General features: G+C 46.8%; 4 protein-coding genes across 4 annotated transcripts; 3 read left to right on the plus strand and 1 right to left on the minus strand.

The window, feature by feature from the left end:
- Positions 1 to 743: 743 nt before the first annotated feature.
- On the plus strand, positions 744 to 1,412 carry LOC147960206 (uncharacterized). The gene has a single exon (XM_087533210.1). It carries the CDS (start codon positions 744 to 746, stop codon positions 1,410 to 1,412), a length of 669 nt encoding a protein of 222 aa, XP_087389336.1.
- A 510-nt stretch (positions 1,413 to 1,922) lies between these two features.
- LOC147960207 (uncharacterized) lies at positions 1,923 to 3,208 on the plus strand. The gene is made up of 2 exons (XM_087533211.1): positions 1,923 to 2,318; positions 2,711 to 3,208. Exons 1-2 carry the CDS (start codon positions 1,923 to 1,925, stop codon positions 3,206 to 3,208), a joined length of 894 nt encoding a protein of 297 aa, XP_087389337.1.
- A 1,373-nt stretch (positions 3,209 to 4,581) lies between these two features.
- On the plus strand, positions 4,582 to 6,939 carry LOC125522189 (plastid division protein PDV1-like). Its single transcript, XM_048687276.2, has 2 exons — positions 4,582 to 5,098; positions 6,153 to 6,939. Exons 1-2 carry the CDS (start codon positions 4,796 to 4,798, stop codon positions 6,648 to 6,650), a joined length of 801 nt encoding a protein of 266 aa, XP_048543233.2. The 5' UTR covers positions 4,582 to 4,795; the 3' UTR covers positions 6,651 to 6,939.
- Positions 6,940 to 11,031: 4,092 nt separating this feature from the next.
- On the minus strand, positions 11,032 to 13,917 carry LOC125525945 (ubiquitin-conjugating enzyme E2 28). The gene is made up of 4 exons (XM_048690946.2): positions 13,623 to 13,917; positions 12,401 to 12,528; positions 11,597 to 11,701; positions 11,032 to 11,405 (listed from the first exon to the last, which is right to left on the minus strand). Exons 1-4 carry the CDS (start codon positions 13,690 to 13,692, stop codon positions 11,262 to 11,264), a joined length of 447 nt encoding a protein of 148 aa, XP_048546903.1. The 5' UTR covers positions 13,693 to 13,917; the 3' UTR covers positions 11,032 to 11,261.
- Positions 13,918 to 23,622: the final 9,705 nt, after the last annotated feature.

A 23,622-nucleotide genomic window follows, 5' to 3' on the forward strand; every position in this document is an offset into this window, starting at 1 on the left:
ATGCCATCTGATGTGGTCCACGCGTACAAGACAACGGCTCCCCCGGCCGCAACCACGACTGAGCTCGGGACGGTGACACACCAGGTGCAGCAGATGCAGATCGGGCAAGACGGCGCCGCCGCCCGGCTCCTCTTCCGCGACGCCCCGGAAACCCTCGTCGCCATTGCGCCACCAGCCCGCAAGCCATCAGCGCCGCCCAAGACACGCGCTCCATCGGCCCCCGTCAGGCACAGCGCCCGCCAGGCGGCCAACCACTCCTCCACCCCGATCGCACAGCGGGCCACCCTGCGCCTGGTCAATGAGCTCGGCGTGCTCGGTCCAAGAGAGCGAATGACGATGAAGGCGGTGGAGGCGCTGCTGCGGCACTTCGACGAGCCGCTTTCGGAGGGCGACAACGACTACATTGCCAAGCTCACGCGCCTCGACGTCCAGGCGCTGCGCACCATGGCCAGCCTGGCCGGCCCAAACGGCGCAGCCCAAGAGTAGTCCATGTTAGACACTAGTTTAGTTAGCCTCCGGTGGCAACTGGCCCTTAGTCAGTCTGTGTTAGGTTTTTACTTCATGATTAGTGTTGGGCTATAAGGATTAGCTAGATGCCAGTGTAATTTGGGGCCTATTGGTGGACACTGGCTCTCCCCGATCGATAGGTGGCGTGCTTGTACTCGGTTCATCTCTGCAGTAGTAACATTTTCGTCGTCGGAGCATGCTTTGTTTGCCTCATGAGTAACACAACCATCCCAATAATGAATTGGAACGTCTGTGGACTGAACTCTCCGGCGAAGAGGGCCACCATTTGCGAGGAAGCCGACGCCCACAGCCTCGCTCTGCTATGCTTGCAAGAGACGAAGATCGACGCCTGGTCGCCGGAGATGGTCAGGGAGGTAGGACGCCGCAGACTCGACAACTGCGTCGTGCTGCCAGTGTTGGGCACCCGAGGCAGCGCCGCGATCTTCTGGGACTCCACCAAGATCACAATCGCCACACAGTCAGTTGGGAAATTCTCCATCACTGCCAGAGCGTTCCTCCCCCACGGTGGCCTCTCCTTCTGGATCACCACTGTCTACGGCCCAACTAACGACACCATAAAGGACGAATTCCTCGAGGAGTTGAGCAGAAGTAGGCCACCCCTTGGCGAGCCATGGCTGATCAACGGTGACTTCAACATCATCTACGAGGCAAGGGATAAGAGCAACCATAACATCAATAGAAGGATGATGAGCAGATTCAGAGATGCAATCGACCGGGCTTACTTGAGAGAGATAAAGTGCAAAAACAGGCGCTTCACATGGAGTAATGAGAGGGAAAACCCTACTTTCGTTGCCATCGACAAAGTTTTCTGCAACCAAGAATGGGAGGCAATCTTCCCCTCCTACACACTTATGGCCACATCCACTTCCTGCTCTGATCACTGACCCCTGTTGCTCACGGATGCCGCGGTGCCACCGTGCAAAGAAGTCTTCAAATTTGAATCCTTCTAGCAAAAATTCCCGCACTTTCAGCAGACAGTCCAGAGGGCATGGCAAAGGACAGTAAACCACTGCTGCCCTTTCACCGGGATGAAGATCAAGCTAAAACGAACAGCAGCAGATCTAAAGATCTGGGCCAAGAGCATCTTCAACAACACAAAAATACAATTTCACATTGAGTCTGAGGTGGTGCTGAGATTAGATGTGGCGTAGGAGAGGCGCCAACTAACACAAAGAGAGTTCTGGCTGAGGAAAACCCTGAAGCTGAAGATAGTTGAACTCGCGGCTCTTGAATGAGTGAGGAAGAGGCAAGCTGCACGGACTACCTGGCTCAAGGCGGGTGATGCAAAGACAGCATTCTTCCAGGCCAAGATCAACTCCCGAAGAAGGAAGAACTACATACACTGCCTATAGTCAGAGAGCAAACAAGCCACGGATCACAAAGAGAAGGCAGAAATGATCCACGACCACTTCACCACCCTAATGGGCAGCAAGGAAAGAAGGACCAAGACGATCAGCAGGGAAAGGATTCAGCTGCCTCGTCTGCAAACTGGGGAAGGCCTCGACAACCCCTTCATAGAAGAAGAGGTCTGGGCGGCAATCTGCGCGTCTCCGGTCGAGAAGGCACCAGGGCCAGACGGCTTCAGCGGGGCCTTCTTTCGAGCATGCTGGCACACGATCAAGGCGGACGTCATGGCGGTCTTCCATGCATTCTATCAGCTCGCCGGAGGTGACTTTGCGGCTCTGAACCGTGCCATGATCATCCTTCTGCCAAAGAAAGATGGCGCAACAAAACTGTCGGATTTCCGCCCAATCAGTCTAATCCACTCGGTGGCCAAGCTAATCGTCAAAGTGCTCTCAATCAGGCTAGCGGGTGTGCTTGATCAGCTTATCTCGCCGGCCCAGAGCGCTTTCCAAAAGAAGAAGGGTATTCATGATAGCGTCCTCTATGTCTAGAGCGTGCTGCGGCAGTTTCAAAGGAAGAAATAACCGATGCTCCTGCTAAAGACCGACATCGCTAAGGCATTCGACACGGTATCATGGGAATGCATACTCGAGCTGCTGCAACGCATGAACTTCCTGGCGCACTGGCGGGACTGGATCACACTGCTCCTCCCACCGCGTCCTTCGCCTGCCTGCTCAACGGAGACCCGGGCTCTGCGATCCTCCATCAGCGGGGACTGCGGTAGGGGGACCCACTCTCGCCGATCCTCTTCATCCTGGCGATTGATCCCCTCCACCAGCTGTTGGAGGCGGCGCAGCAGGACGGCGCCATCGCGTCCCTGCCGACCGGCGCCGCGTGCCTGCGCGTCACATTATACGCGGACGACGCGATCTTCTTCGCAAATCCAGTGCGCCAGGAGATCGACGCCATCATGCAGCCCCTGGCAGGGTTCGGGGAGGCGACGGGACTGCGCGGCAACCCTCAAAAATCGTCGGCGGCAGCCCTAAACTGCGGCAATGTAGACCTCATAGACGTCCTTCAGAACTTCGGCGGTGCTAGAGTATGCTTCCCGATCAGGTATCTAGGTCTTCCGCTCTGCATCTGCAGGCTACGGCTCGTGCACATTCAGTACCTCCTCGATCGCATCCGCGCAAGGTTGGCGGCTTCGAAAGGCCGGCTCCTGCTGATCGCAGGGCGCTGTGTGCTGGTCAGGTACGTCCTCTCTGCGATACCATCCTTCGCCATGGCTGTCCTGCAAATCCCAAAGAAATTCTACAAGGACGTCGACAAAGCGTGACGTCGGTTCCTGTGGCACAAGACGAAGAAGTCACCGGCGGTAGATGCAAAGTAAACTGGCGGCTCGTCACGTCCCCGGTCGAGCATGGCGGCCTCGTCATCCCCAACATGGAGCGGTTCGCGCGTGCCTTACGCCTCCGTTGGCTCTGGCTGGCGTGGACGGATTCGGCAAGGCCATGGGCACGCCTGGAGCTGCCTTGCGACAAGGATCGAGCACTCTTCGCCTCGGCAACGACGATGACAGTGGGCGGCGGCAACAGAGCCCTCTTCTGGCACTGCTCCTGGCTCGGCGAGCAACCACTACGGCAAGACTACCCCGACCTTTTCCGACGCTCAACCAGGAAGAACCGCACGATGGCGGAGGCGACACGCGATGGCAGATGGATCATGGACCTTAGGCGCGGCAACAACCTGGATATCATCCCCCAGGTCGTGCTGCTGCAGCGTCGCATCAGAGCAGCCAGCTTGGTGTTGCAGCAAGGGGTCGAGGACAAGATCACCTGGAGAGCCGGTGAGCACTACACGGCGAGGTCAGCGTACACCTCTCAACTCCCTTCGCGACCAACCTCGGCCATGAAAAGCTTGGTGTGGAAGATCTGGGCACCTGGAAAGATCAAGTTCTATCTCTGGCTGCTTCACCACAACCGGCTGTGGTGCAACGATCGCCTGCAACGTAGAGGTTGGGGGAATCCCTATTTCTGCCAGCTTTGCTGCCGCAACCTCGAGTCCTCCTTCCACCTGCTTTGGGAGTGCAACACATCGAGGGAAGTTTGGGTAAAGGCGGCCACCTGGGAGGGCTGTGCGACACTCTCCCCGGCCTCCTGGGGTGCAAGCACCACAACAACCGAAACTGTCGTCGCAATTCTCAACTCCGCGGCGCCAAGGGAAAGAAGAGGTGTCAAGACCATGGTGGCTTTGATCGCCTGGAAAATCTGGCTTGAAAGAAACAGATGCACATTCAGAGGAAAGACGCCAAGTGCACTCAGTGTAATAGAGGCCTGCCGGAGAGACATCGAGCAATGGAGACTCGCCGGAGCACATGCCATAGCGCCCCTTTTCGGGGATATAACGTGAGGAATAGACCTAGGTTTTTTGCTATAACAGCGGAGGGAGAGAGGGCCCATGCTGCTCCCTCCTACTACGCCTCTGTAATTCGTTTTTCCTTCATTGATCATTTGATCACAAATTTTGTAACTCTCTCCTGCTAAGCCAATGAAAAGCCAGTACGTCTGGATCTTTCGAAAAAGGATCCGTCACTTTTTTTTTCGAATAACGGATTTGCCACATGTTACCTCAATGATCTGAAAGTACAAGTAAAAACTTGCATTACATTTTGGAAATGCATAATTCCTGATGATTCCTCCTTCTCATGACAGCATCATCACCACCACATGACACAAAGCAATTAGGAACGCAAAGAGAAAAAGAAAAAGGAAACCCAAAGAAAAAGGTTATTTTGTCAACAGAAGGGGAGGAGAAGAAAAGCTCCACCCGTCGTGCGCCGGGGTGCCCGCGTGCCTGCCTGCCTTCTTCAGCCCCCCACCCCCCCTCTTCTCTCCAACGGCGACGAGCGAATCGCGTGAATGAGATGAGATGGGACTGGGAGACGCCGGCGACGGAAGCGGAGGCGGAGGCGTTGCAGGAGCGCATCTGGGACCTCCACGACAAGCTCAGCCACGCCATCCTCGCCCTCTCCGCCTGCGCCGGCCTTCCGGCCTGCCGCTGCCGGGGCGCCCCCAACGGCCACGTAATCCTCAAGGGGCAGCGGCCGCCGCAGGGGGGAGGGCACGTCGACCTTGCCGCGGCGGCGGCGGCCATGGCGGACGCGCGGGGCCTGCACGCCATCCGCGCCGCGCTCGAGGACCTTGAGGGCCACCTCCACTTCCTTCGCGTGAGTTCCCTCACCTCCTCCTCCTCCTCCTCCTCGTTTTCCTCTAGGTTGAAAAATCCGTGGGTCGTTGATACCGCGTGCGAGAACCACCTCCAGTTGATGATACAGTGGAAGAGGTTGTTGTTATCATGCTTTTGCTTCCTCCCTTGTGCAATTAGACAGTTTGTTCTCTTTGTGGGGCTGATGACTCCACCGTGCTGATCCATAAATCCAGATTCAGATGAACAATTGTTACTGCCATTTTCATTATTATTGTCATGAGCATACATCTTATTCAGGCAAACTAGGTCGGCCTTCTCACTCATTATTGCTGTTCTGTGTTTTGGTCTACAGATGTTCCTTGTTTGAGAGTGCGTCCATGTGGAAAGCAACGATATTAAGCCACATATTTGTGAGCTGGATGCTAGCTTTGTTTGTTTGTCTCTGTTGTGTTTCGTTATCACAAGCCTTTGTATTCTCCGCCAATTTTGTCCTCGTGTGATTTGAGTGCCAGATTCACTCCTGTCCGCATGCGTCTTCACTCGATAGTTCTAACATACACCGGGAGAATCTTATCTGTTGAATTGGGACCTCTCGTTCCCTTGTAGCCGATAATGGTACGAAGACACACGATTGCTACAGGTTGTTAGCCATGTAGCTTACTGTCTTCTGGCTAATGGTAGTTACCCATGTAGCTTCTTCCTGGTCGTCCTCTTGTATAAGGTATCAATAGGAACTCTAAATTGTTAAAATTGTTGCCATGTCCCTCATTTTATTCCAATGTATGTGATGTACAATTTCTTACCATACATGATCGAGTCTTAGCCGAATGAGTTGGGAACATAAGGCTGCTTTATGCGGGAGCAATTGCAAGTGTCAAGATAAGCTACCTTCTCTCTACATCTGTGAAATTAAGCACTTCTACATGATTTTGTTTGACGGGCCACTTCACCTTGATCATTTATGCCAAACATAAATCTACTGATATTTAATATGATGTAGCTAGATATCTGGTACCAAATATTCCCTGATTGAAAAACAATATGTTGCTTATTTGTGTCACATTGGCTTGCAGGATGTTCAGTCACAACAGCGTGCCGATCGAGATGCCGCGATTGCTAGGGTGCAGCAAAGTCGTATTCTCCTTGCTGCAAGGTTGGCTGAACATAGAGGAAAGGGGCATGGAGTCATTGAGGAAGCCTTGGGTTTTGTGGGTGATGTGCGTGACAAGAGCCATTTTGTCTCGCCCGAAGATGTGTATGGGATGCACAGCCAATCAGGGGAAGATGAGGAGGATCGCAGGGGGCATGGTTCAAACATGGTGGTGCGTGTGGTATCCTGCAGTTTTGCTTTAGCCAAGAACATTTTAAGATTCGAGACGATGGGTAGTGTGCTGGGTAATGCTACTGTGTTTGCAGTAAGTATGCTCACATTCTTGCAGCTTCATCAATTGGCCTCTGGTAAACAAATGCCAGCGGTCCAGTATAGGAGAACCGACAATGTTTCTCTCTCTGGAGGGTCAAGAAAAGACACTAAAGGAAAGCATCTGGAAGTGTTATTAGCTAGAGGTTGAGCAATCATCAGATACAGGAAGCTTTGTTCTCCTTTGAGTTTTGGTCGGTTTTGTTAGGTCACTAGGCACTAGCCATTGCATTCTTTTGGATGGGCTGGTCTACAGTCTACCTTCATCGTTAGAAGCTGTACCACACAGGATGTAAATGGTTTGAGATTAGCAATAGATGCACTGGAAGAATCTGCAAGTCGGTTCCCTTTCCTTCAACTAACCACAACAATTGTATGGTACTAGGGCAACATATCTCGTTCTGGGGCTGTGACATTTGAATCTGTTTGTTTGGTTATTACTCTACTACATCTATGGTGATGAACTTGGAGAGGATCCACAAGCCAATGTTCCCTCACCAGTCACCAGCAGCTGGGGATGCAAATCAGACTGGACATTGCGATGCTATGCTTCATTTGTTTGCCTCTTCGACTAGTGTCAATGTCATGGCCCAGAGGTTCTTTGCTTGATTGATAACTTCACCCCGTGATTTGTATATAACTGAGCCAAAGTACAAGCACGCAAAAGTACAATGAGGTGCATGTGTCATAGCCTTCAAACGGTTGAGTTGTGAATTGCTCTTTCTTGTGCCTTGTTCTTCACACCTGTTAGGCACCGCTTTTTCTTTGCGTATGTTCCCCTTCTTTCGGAGATGCGAGTTAGGTTGTTGTTGTTCTCTATTGCTGCTTGCAATGGCTTTACTTGTTACCAGATCGGGCATTCTCGTGTAAAGTTTGAAGGACAGCACTACAAATCTGACGTCAGATTTTTTTACCATGGCAAATCGAACGTCTTTTATGGCAATTTGTTTTTGCCAAGGATGTTCAAGTTTAGTTGGCAAGCATGTCAAATCCAGCTCATTTCGATTTTCCATGCTTAAAAATATGGTGTCAGATTTTTAGCATTACGGAAGTTTGAGTCAGTTTACAGTGAAATCTTTGGCGAAACACAAGAAGATCTGGATGCTCCTTTCATCCTCTGAAGTGGTACTGGCTATGGTTTTGGCATCTTTGTTTCATTTCAATTTTCAAGTGACATGACAGGTCCTCTAGCGGAATCCACAGCTGGTGGCTTTGGTTCCTCATCTTTTGTGAGATCAATCATGAGGAAGATGTACTAGATCAGTAGTGCTATCATCCAGATGAGGGGCACTAAACCTGCCTTTTGGGAAAGGGAAGACGCTAATCCGGTTGTGCTAATCCTGCTGCCGTTTGATGCTGGAGTCGGCAGGCATCATCTTGCAACGGTGGATCCAGCGAGCACTCCCTGTCCTACTCCCCTGCCGACCATGGCCCAGCACCTCGTGACCATCTCTCAACGGAGCCCGTCCCTTGAAAGTTGTTGATCCTTGTGGCTGTCAGACAACTCATGGAGGCTGTAAAAGAGTAGGCAGACCGGTGTTCTAATCACGCCATCTTAACGCAAATCTCATTGCTGCTTGGGGGCTGTGCACAAAAAGCAGCGCTCCTTCATTCTCTCTCTCTCTCTCTCTCTGATCTTTACCTTTTCCTTTCGTCGCCTTCTTTAGCTTTATCTCTCTAGAATTTGCTCGATGAGGTAATCTGCCCTTACCCTTTTTAGGGAAGCCATGCAAATTGGCCCGGAATGAAAATGATATCGAGTGACCCCCACATATAATTTTGTTTCTGCAGTTGTATACATGTACATACTCTTCAGGTTTACTCGTTTTTGCACTGAAGTTATACTAAAACAGCGACAACAAATATGGATCAGAGAGAGTAGTCGATCCACCAACCGCCATGGCATTCATCATGTCTAAGGGTTCGTTTTTCCTCACAGATCAGGTAAGCACTAGCGAGGACATCTTTCACATAAATAAAGCAATAAATAAACTACAGAAAAATATAGTGCGTTTGATGCGGGCATGCGAGCCATCGCGTGCCGAAGCGAACATGTGAGCTGCGAGCTGCCGCGTTAGACTTTCGGCCAACAAAACTAGATCCGTACAAACAGATTAGGGCAACTTGAAGACGCATCATCAAATGGACAACATCAAATATATACGGACATGTCAGGACATGTTCGCAGATAGCGGGTGGAGCGCAAGGCATCCAATCGAAATAATCAAACGGACACCGAATTTTCATTGATTTCGAAATAATTTTTAGGTAACAAGAGAACCCTAACAAAAAACAATAAAAACCCTACTCTACTCCTCTCGTTAGAGGTGAGGTCGACAGTCCGTGCGGGATGAACCGGCCTCTTATCATTGGCAGTCAGCACGAACGAGGGGGAGCTAACGATAAATGTCTCTTTGGCATTGTCGCGGTGGTACTCCGACGCATCGCCGTCCTCCACCTCTGGCCCATCGAAGAGCCGGTTGCGCTCTTTCTCATTGATGTGGAGCTGCCAATGCAAGCACCGCCCAATTCACGTCGACAAAGCCTCGGATCCACCAGAGCCATTGCCGCGATAGCAGCGTCAGGTGGCCCCTCCGCCTCCAGCTGCTCCTCTGCAATCGATGCTCCTCCAGGAGCGACATATTATACTGCTGCTCTGCATGTAGCAGTCTGAACACGGACATTGAATGCTAATCCACGGGCGCCTGCTACTCCTCTGTTAGCACCATTTGTATGCTCCACCTGCAACAAGATGAACCCGGTCACTGGCGGCTCCTCCACCGGCACGAGCGCCTTCCATCGCGACTTCGGTCATGACCATGGGATCATCATTCTCCTCCTCCTCCTCTGAGCTCACTCCGTAGAACATGGAGGTTGGCCCACCATAATGCGGGCCAGCCGTGAGGTAGATCTCTACGATGATTTCCATGTGGCACCCTGGCGAGAGCTGCCCCCACCACGAATGAGCGTTTTCCAGCCATTGCTACCACTGGCGGACGAGGATGCGAAGGGGCTTGGACAAGGTGAGAAGGGGTGGTTTGGCGGCAACTCGGGCGGTGGGTGAAGGGCTCCGAGGGGTAGGGTATTGGGGCATGGCCGGCCGGCTTAAATAGCTAGGCAGAGCGACAGGTTGGATGGAGAGCTCCGGAGTAGGCTTCCCGAGTTCCACGCCGGCCACGTTCGCTCTGAATGCATAGAGGGTTCTCGAGACGGGGAGAGGGGTTTTGGATGGGTCCGTGCTGTCAGAGTTGGATGTCCGGACTCACTAAATCTCCCTCCAGGATTGATGGTGGTTTGCAAGATTTTGGACATCATGGGTCTGTGTTGTCAGAGTTCAACATGCTGAATGTCTGGACTCCTAAATCTCCCCCAAGGCTGATGCTGGTTTATAAGATTTCGGACATCTAAACCGATATAAACATTTTATTTAACTATCACTGGATGGGTAAAAGTGTCCGGACGAGAAGCCATTGGATGGGTAAGTGTTCGGGCTGGAAAGTCCAAACATTTGTGGTTGATTTGATGATCGGACTTGCTCTTGTCTTTGGCCCAAGCAGTCCAGGCATTTGCGGTCGATTTGATGAACTAGAGCAGCCCTTAACAAGCGGTCCAAACATTTGTGGTCAATTCGGTAATCCATATTAGAGTTGCCCTTAACCGGACCATAAATATCATGATAAGTATCCAAAGATTCATATTGAACTTCAATCAAAGCTTCTCTTGACCCAATGACACATTGATCGAGGTTCCACCGTAGCCATAAGGGACTATTAAACTGATTAGTTTTTTTTTTTGTCTATAAGCTCCCGGTGCATCATAAGAACTAGAAAAATAGGGTTCTGGTTGAATAGAGTGGGCATTCAGTGTTTCCATTCAGATCAAACATCGGTTCTGTTTAGATACTCTAACTTAGCTAGCTAGAGGTTAGAGTTAGTTTTCAACTCATGACTAACTAACTCTAACCAAACAGGTGTTTGGATGACAATTGTCCTGTTTGGATCATGGGGTTAGAGCTAGTTTGAGTTAGTTGGAGGCTCAAATAACTCAAAAGTATCCAAACAGGGAGAGTTAGAGTGGGTTAGTTCCATCTAACCTAACTATCCCGGTGTAGAGGTGCTTATTTGGGTTAGAATGGTTTAGAAAATAACTCTAACTCTAACTGTGTTAGAGTATCCAAACAGGGCCAATATTAGATTGACAATAAATGCACTAGAAAAACTAGGTCCAATTAGTATCTCTTGGGTGGGATAGTTTTTTGGGTGGGTTAAATGCAACTAGCTTAAAATAAGCCTAATGTTTGGATACTTTAGGGCTATTTGAGCCCAAACTAGCTGAAACTAACTCTAACCCATAGATCCAAACAGGGCCATCATAGCAAAAAACCAACAAAATGATGTCAGGCAATTTTACGTATGTTTTAGATTTTTACATCTAACAATAAGTCATTTTAAGCTTCATCAGCAACAAATGCAAGAGTAGCATTCACAACATCCAGTAAATAAGGGGGAAAAGACGAGGACACCAATCAGGTTAAGCAACGGAACAACTTTAGTTTCAGTTCCCATCTCTATTAATTTGTTGGATGGGTGCACCCATAGACCCATAGAGGCCTTCTGCCATCACTTCACAATATGACACTTGAATTCAGTCAGGTAGGTGGACAGTACAATCCCATATAGCAGCAGCAGAACAGGAACAAAGATACATTAGGTGTAACAAGCGAAGATGGCTCCAACATCATCCTCCACCTAGGCTCACAAGGTCAGCCCATTGCATACTTCTGGGTCCAGCTCCTCGCTGTGGACTCATACTTCGCACGATCACTCTTGTACATGTGTGCAATCTCCGGAACCAACGGGTCGTCGGGGTTCGGGTCTGTTAGTAGAGAGCAGATTGAAAGGAGCACCTGGAAATAGGGGCTTGTCAGGTAAACGTGCAACTGGAGAACAAATGCTGCAAGGTGGGCGTTTAACTTTGACATGCTTTGTCTAAGCTATAAGAATTAAAACTGCTGGAGCTCCAGCTCAATGACAGGTATCGCTCTTGGTTGGCATGACCAGGTTTGTTACAAAACCATGAAAAGAAGAATCACGTCACCTTTGAAACTGTCAATGCAGGGCTCCATTGTTCCTTCAAGATATCAAGGCAGATGCTCCCATTGCTGTTGATATTTGGGTGGAAAACCTTTGTTTTAAATGCAACCTGCAAAATTATTTCCATAAGAATTTAGCTAGATGACTTTGGAGCTCAAGATAAGTATTCCAGATTTACACAAATTGTTAAAAGAAATTTGGCAAGCTTAATACTCCAGTTAGACCATTGCTACTGCACAAATACTTTATCCTGACAAAGAACATTAACATGGAACAGAAAAACAACATAAGTGACAAGCAGGAGAGGTATTCCTGGTTATGTAACATGCATCTGAATTCCCATTCTAGAGCAGTTATGTCCTAGCTGGCAGCTTCTCTAATGATCTCAATAAATAAATTAGATCATCACCATTATGGAATAATCATCCACAGTACAAGCCAAGGCCTTGAATTGTGACAAGACTAATTAAGCATGCATTGACAAAAATTCAGCAAGCTTAATACTCCAGTTAGTACTATGTTTTGGTATACAGGTTCAGTAAGATGCAAACAGAAAAGGGAGGTGCTAAAAGATGAACCATTCATCTGTCTCTGGCCTAAGCAACTTTACATTTTACCAGGCTGACAGACTAATTAAGCATGCATTGGCAAATATGAGGGGAATTTCTGCACGACGCTGGCAAGGAAGTTTCTTATATCAGGGCTTTGGGAAAGCTCAGAGAGGTACAGAATTGAGAAGGCACTCTTGTATCCTCCTAGGAATGATTTCAGAACATTGCATGCACTGGAAGTGATATTGACTACATACCTTCGGTGGTTTGAATGGGTAGTCTGGGGGGAAGTGAATAGTAACCAAAAATACACCACCAGCATATGGGCTTTCCGATGGGCCCATGATCGTTGCTTGCCAGTGGAACATATCTTCTGCCACAGGGCCTGTTCAGTGAAACCATATGTTTTAGTCACTCATTGGAGCCTCAATTTGAATTGCCATAATGTGATACTTCAAAAAAAAGCATGGTAACAACACATTATTACTAGCAATAGCAGACTACCACAGAAGTACTTCCCAGGTTAGAATGTTTTAAGAATATTCAGGGGTACCCCACGCATTCACGCAAGAACTATTTACTACAGATAGCCCCAATGTTTATGTTTTCATTCCATCAAGATGTAATGATGTAATGATTGACTACTTGTTCAAGATGGTAACTACTATGTTAAACCAGAAGTCCAGATGCTGTAAGAATGAGTAACTGTCGATCATATCAGGAAGTCCTCATCATTTTTAGTGTCTATGCAGCTAGAAGAAATTTTGCCAACAAATCGGTAGCCAAGTATGATACTTCGATAACAGTACGGTAACAACACATTATCTTAGCAAACTACCACGGAAGTACTTCCAAGGTTAAGACGTTCAGGAATGCTTGACTACAACCATGCGTATTCATGGGTGCCCCACAGGCTAACATGTTATGGAATGCTGGACTAAAACTTTTCATATTAATGGGTACCCCACGCGTCCACGTCCAAGCATATGTAAAAATGTAATTACTGATTACGTGTTCAAAAGGGGGAAGTACCATGTTAAACCGGGAGCACAGATACGAAAGAAATGAAGGCGAGCATGACTATTTGCAGTAGGTGTTTGGTCCATTGCCACAGTTTTTCTTGCAGGAACAGTACAACTACCATTTTATGTGTGCCAGTAGGCTAACTGTATCGGCTCAGGATGACCAGCGACCAGTTGGTCCACAACGGTTTGCCCTCCCTTTGAGATCCTTACTGGTTACCGCAATTTCTCCCGGCTATACACAGAAATTTCCAAAAGCGCTCGATTCCCCGGGACTACAGTTCTAGCAAACAAGTAGATCCTCTCAATTAATCGACATACATATATCTAGCAACGAGGCCACGGAAACGACAAATCATCACACATGCATCTGTCACCGAGGGATCTTCCATGAAAGTGGCAGTAAATAAGTAGAGCTAGCTGGCAATAAATAAGTAGATCTGGCGGCGAAAATTACCGGCGCTGCAGGAGGTGGGGGGATCCCTCTGCAGGTCCTTGAGCTCCTTGAGGATCCGCTTGGACGCCATGGGGACGGAGACGGGGCCGGGGCCGGCCGGCTAAAATCAGGCAGCGGAGCTGGCTCCGATTCCAATCGAAATCGAGAGGAGGGAGGAAGTGGGGCGGAGTGGGGAATAGATCGACGGGGAGCGCGTATAAGTAGTCGGGGAGGGGTGGCGTGCGTAGTGGGGAGGAGATTGGGTTGGGTTGGGGCGGAGGATGGTCACGGCACGCAGGGCGGTCTCCGGAAGCTTCCGGCCTGGGTGGAGCACGCGGTATTGCGTACTGGCGGCCAGGCCGCACTGCTGGCTACGGTGGCCGGGTGCGCGGTCGGTCGCGTTAGACGGACGCGGGGAGGGTGCGGGGAAACGGGTCGGCGACGCGTTTGGTTCTCCTTCTTTTCACTTGCTTTTCCCCTGGGACCGGCCTCTTTTTTTCTTGCTCTAGCAATGGGTAGGCTATGGGTGGAAACAACTCTCTTCTGCCCAACGTTGCCACAGGCCAACAAATGAACTTGTAAATAATGCTTATTTTTCTCCTCACAAATGAGCATATTGCATGCGATGTTCAACCAAAACACAAATACAAGCATCTTCTTCTCTATATTCTTAGAAACACCACACAATCCTCTAGCCGCTCTTTCTCGTTGAACACGTCGTCCATCACCTTCTCTCGTCATTCACCTCTAAATCTATTGCCCATTGAATCTGCATGTAGCTTCCATGTCATTGTTGAATGCCCTGTCACGTCACTTTCTTTCCGATCTATTCCTAATCTGAGGAAGCTAAATCTAGCTGATTGCCCGTGTGTTGCCATGGAATCATAAACTTATCTATTGAAACATATATCAAAATATCATTATATGTAGTGTGCATATCACATGCTTATGACTATGTTGTGACCTGGTGACGCCTCTTGAGGCGGGATTGTGCGCGTTAATCAAGTTACCATATTTGTTAATGTAACTATGACAATAGGCTTAGTTTAGGCAAAAAGACAGACAACCTAAATGATACATCACTAATTAAAGTACATGTAAACTTTCAATTGGCAAACATAGTAAATCTAATTTTAGCGTGGGAAACCTAGAAAGACAGTATGAGCACATTGACATATATCAGAAATAAACTCACAACGGATATCCGTCTCGCATCTTAATACCGGTGTTACAAAATCATATGTTCATATGAGGAGAAGCAAACTTAAGGATTTGTCACTACTTGATTGTGGATACTATATTCATCTACAAACAGGTAACATGCAACAGCTGACCATTGGACTAAGAAAGAGTAGTTTCAATGTGATTAACCATGCTCGATCATGTTCATTGCTGGACATAAATGATACAACATGTACATGTGATCTTCAGGTTGCTTCGATGTGCAAGACAAAAGGAACTGGCCATCTTCTAAAGAGATGTTTAGTTAGTGTGGCACCATTCAGTCCTAGATCAAGATGGAGCAGCAAGCAAGTACAACAAGATAAATCGTCAATGTTCTGATGTGCGAGCAATGGGATCAAGCTGAGGAGACAAGCTATCTGATTTGCCGACACCGACCATGAGCTCACCCAGCCAAGCCCATGTGCAGAGGGCCAGCAGTTAGTCTAAGCCATAAGGCCAAAGAGCTATATAGAGCCCTTACCTCGAGTGGAGCAATGAAGAAGCAAGTAAAAATAAGGAAGAGGGGATAGGGGAAATGTAATACTGTTTTGTTATAGCAAGATCATCAGATCATGGGTGAATCGATCGATCATCAATAAGTTCTTATCGGCCGACGGAAAGCGTTGTAAATGATATGAAAATAACTAAAAAAGTTAACTAAATCAAAGCATCCGAAGGACAACCGATTTGGAAAACAAATCTCATGGCAAATGATATGAAAATAACTAAACAAAGGCAATTCAACAGATGTACTGAAACAAATGGGATGGACGTATCCAGGTACTTTACAGTATCAATTGTGAAAAATCCAAATCCACGAGGCCTCCTGATATGCATATCCCTCATAATAACAAAATCAGTTATAACTCTAATTTTTTAAAATGCTGGTGAATGGCACACAAACAAATGAGTCTGTGAAGCATCAGTAACAAGTCCCTATTTTTGAAGATGCTTGGTGAATTTGTTTGCACACAAAGATCCATTTTTAGATAAAGCTATGTACATAAAGAAATGGGGCATGAGAAGGCTAGCCTAGAGAAGTGCATTCCACATGCAAGTATTCATAGAACATGTACCTGGACAACTATGTAGATCAAGGTATATTCTTGTGTAATGATGAAGTTGAATCCTGACCCAATTGACAATTAACCGGAGACACCTTGATGTCAAGGTGGTAGCAACAGCAGCACCTATAGGAAGAACACATAAGGATCATACATCAATTGGAAAAATATTCAGCGAACAGTAAAGAACAGGGTGATAGCGACAACAACACCTACAGGAAGAACACATATACGGGCAAAATGAAGCAAGGGATAATACGTTTCCACTCTCACACATGGTTTGAGCAAAATTTGTGAGCAAGGATGGGGGTTCGAAACAAATAGATTGGCCAGATTCGACCTCACCATCTCTTCTTGCTTGGCGTTGGCAGCGCGTGAGACGAAGTGGATGTCCATGTAGATGAGGAGTGAAGAAATGCTTTTCCCCAGCAAATTGTCATGTTAAGATGCAGTGAAATAACTTTAGGAGGATCATACTCCTACTCTCAGCATGTTAAGATATGCCGAAATATCTAACAACAATGGTACAAACAAAAAAGTTCAAAGGGTAGAGTTGTTGTTGTCTTCCAATTTCCAAAATCAGAGAACTACAACAACACAATCGGTATAATTGACAAATACTCAAACAATTAGTAGCTCCAATCTAGAAGATGAAGAAGAAAGGCAAAGGTACAACAACTACCTGAGGTAACCAGTCTTGTGTAAACCAAAATTCAGCATCGAACAAGGCATGTGAAACTATCAAACGATTGTTTAATGCAACTCACTAACTGTATAATACAGTGCAAGCCCACCCTTATGTCCAAAACCTGCACTTGATAGCTTGGTGATTATTAAACTGAAACTTGAACAAGTGATGCTAATTGATTGATGAGAGCAACATAGATAACATTTAGTGACGAGAGCGACAGGCAGAGCTAGGATCAGTGAAGTTAATTACCTTTCCGCGGTCTTCGTATATGTAGTCTAGCCCCTTGTAGAAGGGTGGGTGCCCCACTGACAGGTACTAAAATTAACAACCACACACGGTCATTAGCTCATCGCTAGTCGCTAGTACAACCTGAAGGAAATATGCCCTAGAGGCAATAATAAAGTTGTTATTTATATTTCCTTATATCATGATAAATGTTTATTATTCATGCTAGAATTGTATTAACCGGAAACTTAGTACATGTGTGAATACATAGACAAACAGAGTGTCACTAGTATGCCTCTACTTGACTAGCTCGTTAATCAAAGATGGTTAAATTTCCTAGCCATAGACAAAGAGTTGTCATTTGATAAGCGGGATCACATCATTAGAGAATGATGTGATTGACTTGACCCATCCGTTAACTTAGCACGATGATCGTTACAGTTACATTGCTACTGCTTTCTTCATGACTTATACATGTTCCTCAGACTATGAGATTATGCAACTCCCGAATACCGGAGGAACACCTTGTGTGCTATCAAACGTCACAACGTAACTAGGTGATTATAAAGATGCTCTATAGGTGTCTTCGATGGTGTTTGTTGAGTTGTCATAAATCAAGATTAGGATTTGTCACTCCGAGTATCGGAGAGGTATCTCTGGGCCCTCTCGGTAATGCACATCACTATAAGCCTTGCAAGTAATGTGACTAATGAGTTAGTTACGGGATGATGCATTACGGAACGAGTAAAGAGACTTGCCGGTAACGAGATTGAACTAGGTGTGAGGATACCGATGATCAAATCTCGGGCAAGTAACATATGGATGACAAAGGGAATAACGTATGTTGTTATTGAGGTTTGACCGATAAAGATCTTCGTAGAATATGTAGGAACCAATATGAACATCCAGGTTCCGTAATTGGTTATTAACCGGAGATGTGTCTCGGTCATTGTCGTGTTGGCTGAGCTTGGGCATGCGGTAGTACTGCTCCTAGGAGCGGTAGTACTGCAGGCCCTTGTGCTAGTATCGGGCCCAGGCGCGGTAGTACCGCAAGCGCCCACGGTAGTACCGCTCCTTTGGAGCTGTAGTACCATGGCCCCAGGCCAGGCGCTGCTATGGCTCCAGTAGTAGGAGCGGATGTAATCTTTTACATCCGTGCCCTACGCGGTAGTACCGCGCCCGGTGCGCGGTAGTACCGTGTGTTTTGGTCTGGCTCAGCAGCTTGCGCGGCAGTAGAAGCGGATGTAATTTTTTACATCCGCACCCCGCGCGGTAGTACCGCCCCTGGCTCACCGTACTACCGTGTCAGATTTTTGCATTGACTCCAACTCAGCGGAAGTTGCCACGGATGTATTTTTATATGTCCGTGCCTTCTCAAAATTTGGACCATCCCTGCCTTGCGGTAGTACCGCAAGGGGGAGTGGTAGTACCGCGCCAGCGGTTCTACCGTCCTCTGCGTCAGTGCATTTGGGCTGTCCTGGCTTGTGTTGCTCGGACGGTAGTACCGCGGGGCCCTGTGGTAGTACCGCGACCCTGGCGCGGTAGTACCGTGCTACGCAGGCTGGGTTGGTGGATAACAGTTGGATTTGTTCTTCCACTATATAAGGGGTGTCTTCTTCTTCGAGTTGACTATCTCTTCTACCCCCAAGCTCCATTATTGCTTCAAGCTCCATTTTAGCCCAATCTTTCTCCCTAGCCAATCAAACTTGTTGATTCTCTAGGGATTGGTTGAGAAGGCCTAGATCTACACTTCCACCAAGAGAAATTTTATTCCCCCACTTATCCCTTGCAGATCTTGTTACTCTTGGGTGTTTGAGCACCCTAGATGGTTGAGGTCACCGCAGAGCCATATTCCATTGTGGTGAAGCTTCATGGTGTTGTTGGGAGCCTCCAATTAAGTTGTGGAGATTGCCCCAACCTTGTTTGTAAAGGTCCGGTCGCCGCCTCCAAGGGCACCAATAGTGGAATCACGGCATCTCGCATTGTGTGAGGGCGTGAGGAGAATACGGTGGCCCTAGTGGCTTCTTGGGGAGCATTGTGCCTCCACACCACTCCAACGGAGACATACTTCCCCTCAAAGGAAGGAACTTCGGTAACACATCCTCGTCTTCACCGGCTCCACTCTTGGTTATCTCATGCCTTTACTTGTGCAAGCTTCTTTGTGTTATATCCCTTGCTTGCTTGTGTGCTTATTGTTGTTGCATCATATAGGTTGCCCACCTAGTTGCATATCTAGACAACCTACTTTGATGCAAAGTTTAAATTGGTAAAGAAAAGCTAAACATTGTTAGTTGCCTATTCACCCCCCCCTCTAGTCAACACTACAAAAAAATACACTTCCGTGATGATACATGTTTGTCACAGTAGGTCGCGTTTTTTGTCATGCATGTACATCCATGACGATTTTATGACAGAATCAAGATAGTCATACCTGTGCTGTCGTAGAAGTGTTCCATGACATTACCAAAATTATCATCACGGAAGTGTCCATTTCCATGACGATAAATCGTGCGTCACATAAGTGCTTTCGTCAAGGGTGACTAACACGTGGCATCCATCGTAACAGAACGCCGTTAAGCTATCGAGTCCGGTTTTGGATCCGATAACCCGCTAACAGCCCCGACCAATGGGGATTTTCCACGTGTAAAATCATCAATGGCTGGAGGAAACACGTGTCGGCTCACCGTTGGGACAGATGTCATCCACTCATTGGACCGAAGGCGCCTATGATACGTCGACACGTGGCATGGCTGAACAGAGGCCCATTCCTGTGAAAAGGCCGGCTCGTTTGACTTGGTCAAAAGGTGGCTGGCCGGCCCATGGAAAGCCTGTTAACGGCCTGTTCGCATATAGCCCATTTACAGCCCACTAACCCAGGGCCCGTCATGACCTATCTGAATTAGGCCCATTAGCACCATCTGGGCCGTCTAATATGATTCCAGCCCATTTTAAGTTCCGGCCCATGACGTATTTTGGCCCATATGAGGCCCTTTGTAACTCTTGGCCCATTAACGGCCCGTGGTGAAACTGGCCCATAATGAACAGTGTATCACTTTATACCCATTAACGACCCATTAATCCATTGGGACATTTGCAGCCCATGTTATCTTTCGGCCTTCTCAGGGCCCATTTATTCTTGGGCTCATTTCCAGCATTCGGTTACTTACGACTCGTTACTGCCATTTTCTGCTTGTGGGCCAAATTCAGCCCGTGGTTACAGTCGGCCCGTTTGTGGCCCGTTAATACGTTGGGTCATTTTCATAGCGTCATCAAATATGGCCTATTAACGACGACCCATTTATGGTCGTCCCATGAACGGACGACTCCAACTCTAGCCCGTTTACGGCCATAATGCGGTCTGTTTTTGGCCCATGTTTGGCCAATCGATCATACGGCCCGTATAAGGCCCATTGATGATACGGCCCATAGAAGGCCCATTGTTTCTACGGCTCGTAGGAGGCCCATTGTTTCTACGGCCCGTAGGAGGCCCAGTGTCACTACAGTAAATATGTAGCCCATGGCCTGTTAAAGGCGGGAAACTACTATATGTTTAGACCTGCTAATGGCCCAAGATGATTTAGGCCCACGTTTTGGCCCATATGAGTAATGGGCCGGCCTGAAGACCAACAACACTGAGATCCACTGAACCTTCCGGCCTAAATTACAGCATACCGTCCAAAGAATAAACCTAGACTATACAATAAATAAATTACGACATATTACATCCACTGGGAATCAAAGTTCGCTATCGATGATAATAAAGCGCAACATGCCCGCGGATTACATACACTGGGCATCAAAGGTCGCCACCAGTGCATATAAATGGGTCGACAAACGAATATACAAAACTGAGAGCACTTCAGAAGGCAATAGACCTGGCAAGGTCGGGCCCCGCAAGCAGCCGAACAAGCTGATGAGACCTCAGTTATGTCAACGATAGATGCTTCATCCCTAGCTGTATGGCACCATAGTGCGCAAGGCAGTCCCCTGACATCTTCATTACATCTTTGACTTCAAGTTGGAGCTGAGCTAAATCAAGCCTTTCCGCTTTAAGTTGAGACTGAAGAAGTCGAACTGATTGAGGCAGCGACTGCATAGAGGTTGTCTCACACCTGCTGGTGAGTAGCTTCAACTCATTGTCTTCATCAAGACAGGACCTTGGGGTCATCTCTCTGTCCTCAAGATGGTTTGGCTCACTATCTTTCCTAAAGTTATGCCTAGCATAAGAGATACGACTCTGAAAGAGAAACAAGGAGACACGTAATAGGTTTCACAATTATATAAGCAAATAAATGGATCTATTCTGCATAAGGAACATGTTTTTACAACTACAATTTAAAACTGGTAGTTGTTGCAAATATCCAATCAGATGTAAACAGCAGTGGAGGAAATGATGCCTATCCAAATCTATACTAGAACAAAGTTTGAAGGCTTGAGAAGGATGAACTTACATTACATGTTAACATGGGCTGGACAAAGCCCTTCTCCATGTTGATGGAAGGATAATTCAATAAATTCCCCAAAGAAAATTCTTTATAAGCGTTGCCATTATTCTACATTTTGCAAAGAGTAAATATAGATCAAATAATATTGGAAGAAATAGAGGATAATGAAGCTCAGGTGCAGACTGATGATACATAATCAAATAGCAATTAATTAAGTACATCGTTACAAGGCAAAAGGTACTGACAAGAGGAATGCAGACATCAACGTGTGAAGTGGCATTGGCTTTATTCAACATTTTGGTAAGAGTAAATGTAGATATGCTAATTTGGAGAAAGTGGAGGGCAGGGCAGATAAGATGCAGAGTAATGCTAGACAATCAACTATCTCGCGATGCATGTATAGTAATACCACCACCGTCCATTATTACTTGTCGCTCAAATGGATGTATCTAGCACTATTAAGTTCTAAATACATCTGATTAATCAACAATTAATTCGATACAAAGGGAGTACATGACAACAGGTACTTACATGAGCAATCCAAAACTTCATAACCATTGTGTTAATTCTACATTTATCTAAGAGTAAATATAGATCTTATAATTTCAAGCAAAGGGAGGATAAAGAAGCGAACATTTACAGTGATGCTACATAGTCAAACAACAATGAGTGTAAGTATGCTGACAAAGGGCAAGAGGTACTGACAAGAGCAATGCAGAGCCCAGTATTGTCGTGAGATCCTATGATCCTTTGAGCAAGGAGATTCATCTGAAATTAGTTTTCATACAAGAGAGAAGGTAAGGCACATGCAGAAATTTAGGAGTTCAAATTTTGAATTGATATCGTAGACAGTACCTGACGCTGGGCTCTCAGCAGTTCTAATAGGGGTTTGGTCACTGGAGTAGGGGTAAAGTCTGGTACAGTTAGGCTTGTGTTTTCTATGGCTGCTGATCTATCTGATTTAACAGGTATCACTACCTTTTCCAAATACCTAGTTTGTACTCCTTGAGGATCTGCACTCACCCTCTTCCTTTTGGACATCTATTACGAAAGAACAACATTTGATTGGAAAAACATAGTATGACAACACATGGAATAGGTACAGAAAATGGATAGGTATGGCATATACTCATATATGATGCTTAAACTAAGTATATGGTGTAACAAAGTAGAAGTAATGCAAGAGGTCGGATGCAAAATATGTGCGACCAATACAACCTTGCCAAGTTAGAGCATGCACCTTGATGGGTGAATAAGATAGGCCATCCTCCACCATGCCAAGTTTGTTAGCCAGTGGGTTGTTCTGCAATATTCCTCTCGTGCACCCATTCTCATATTCATTTTGATAATGTTCAATACCTGACATGCATGAAAACCTAAAAACAAGTGAGATTATCTTTGTAATGCAGAAGTGATTCTAATCCAATACTTTCTCCCTGTAAACCCTTTTGTGCTATCTCTACAATTCTTCTAAGAGGTGCCATGCATACTGTAATTTGGTGTGTGCATTAGTATAATGTGGCCTACTACTCAAAATATGAGAGCTCCAGAAGTGATGATACTTCGCAGATGACAACTTCAACATATAGTAAAGAAGAACAAGTCGACCTGACCTGACAGATTCAAAATATACTAAGGGAGAATAACTCGACCTGACCAGTCGACCGCAAGAGAAGAGGATCATCTTAAAGAAGAGCAGAAGAGCAAGCAGATTGAAGATATCACAAGTCTTTCTATACAATGTCGGTTGGCCACCCATGATGAACCAGAGCGCACAGAGAAATACTATTCCTTCCGGTCTCTCCATATGTGGCTCACATGCATTCCGAGACTAAAGTAGGAACATTTAGCTGACCAATTAAACATCTCTCAGTTTTACTAATATCAGCATAATACCAGATTTGAGTTTGTACAACTAAGCTTGTTTAGCTCGATGGGTGGAGTAGTGCTATTACGACACGAACCACGTAGGCTGATCGTGGTCATCATAAAATGGGGAAACCGTAAGCATGATGAGTATAGTGTTGACCGTGGCAGTGGGATGGCAGATCTGAAGCTGCAAACCGCGCAAAGGGTAGTTAGCAACCGATGTTTGCTTTGAAATAACAACTAAGATTTGGTATGGACAAGAAAGTACAGTCAACAACTGACAAAGAAATGCAATCCTGCCATCTCTCTATATGTCGCGACATGCATTTGGAAACTCAAGTGGGACCTTTAGCTAACCAATTAATTGTGTCTGTTAACTAATATTAGTATCATATCACAATCATATTTGAACAACTAAGCTTTGGAATTTTGAGTGTTGTGTTGTTTAGCTTGAAGGTTGGAGTAATGCTAGTACGATAGAAAGCACCTACGCAGATCATAGT

This window comes from Triticum urartu, chromosome 7A (assembly GCF_056163025.1).
Source record: "Triticum urartu cultivar PI428250 chromosome 7A, HENAU_Tu73, whole genome shotgun sequence".
Classification (NCBI taxonomy): domain Eukaryota; kingdom Viridiplantae; phylum Streptophyta; class Magnoliopsida; order Poales; family Poaceae; genus Triticum; species Triticum urartu.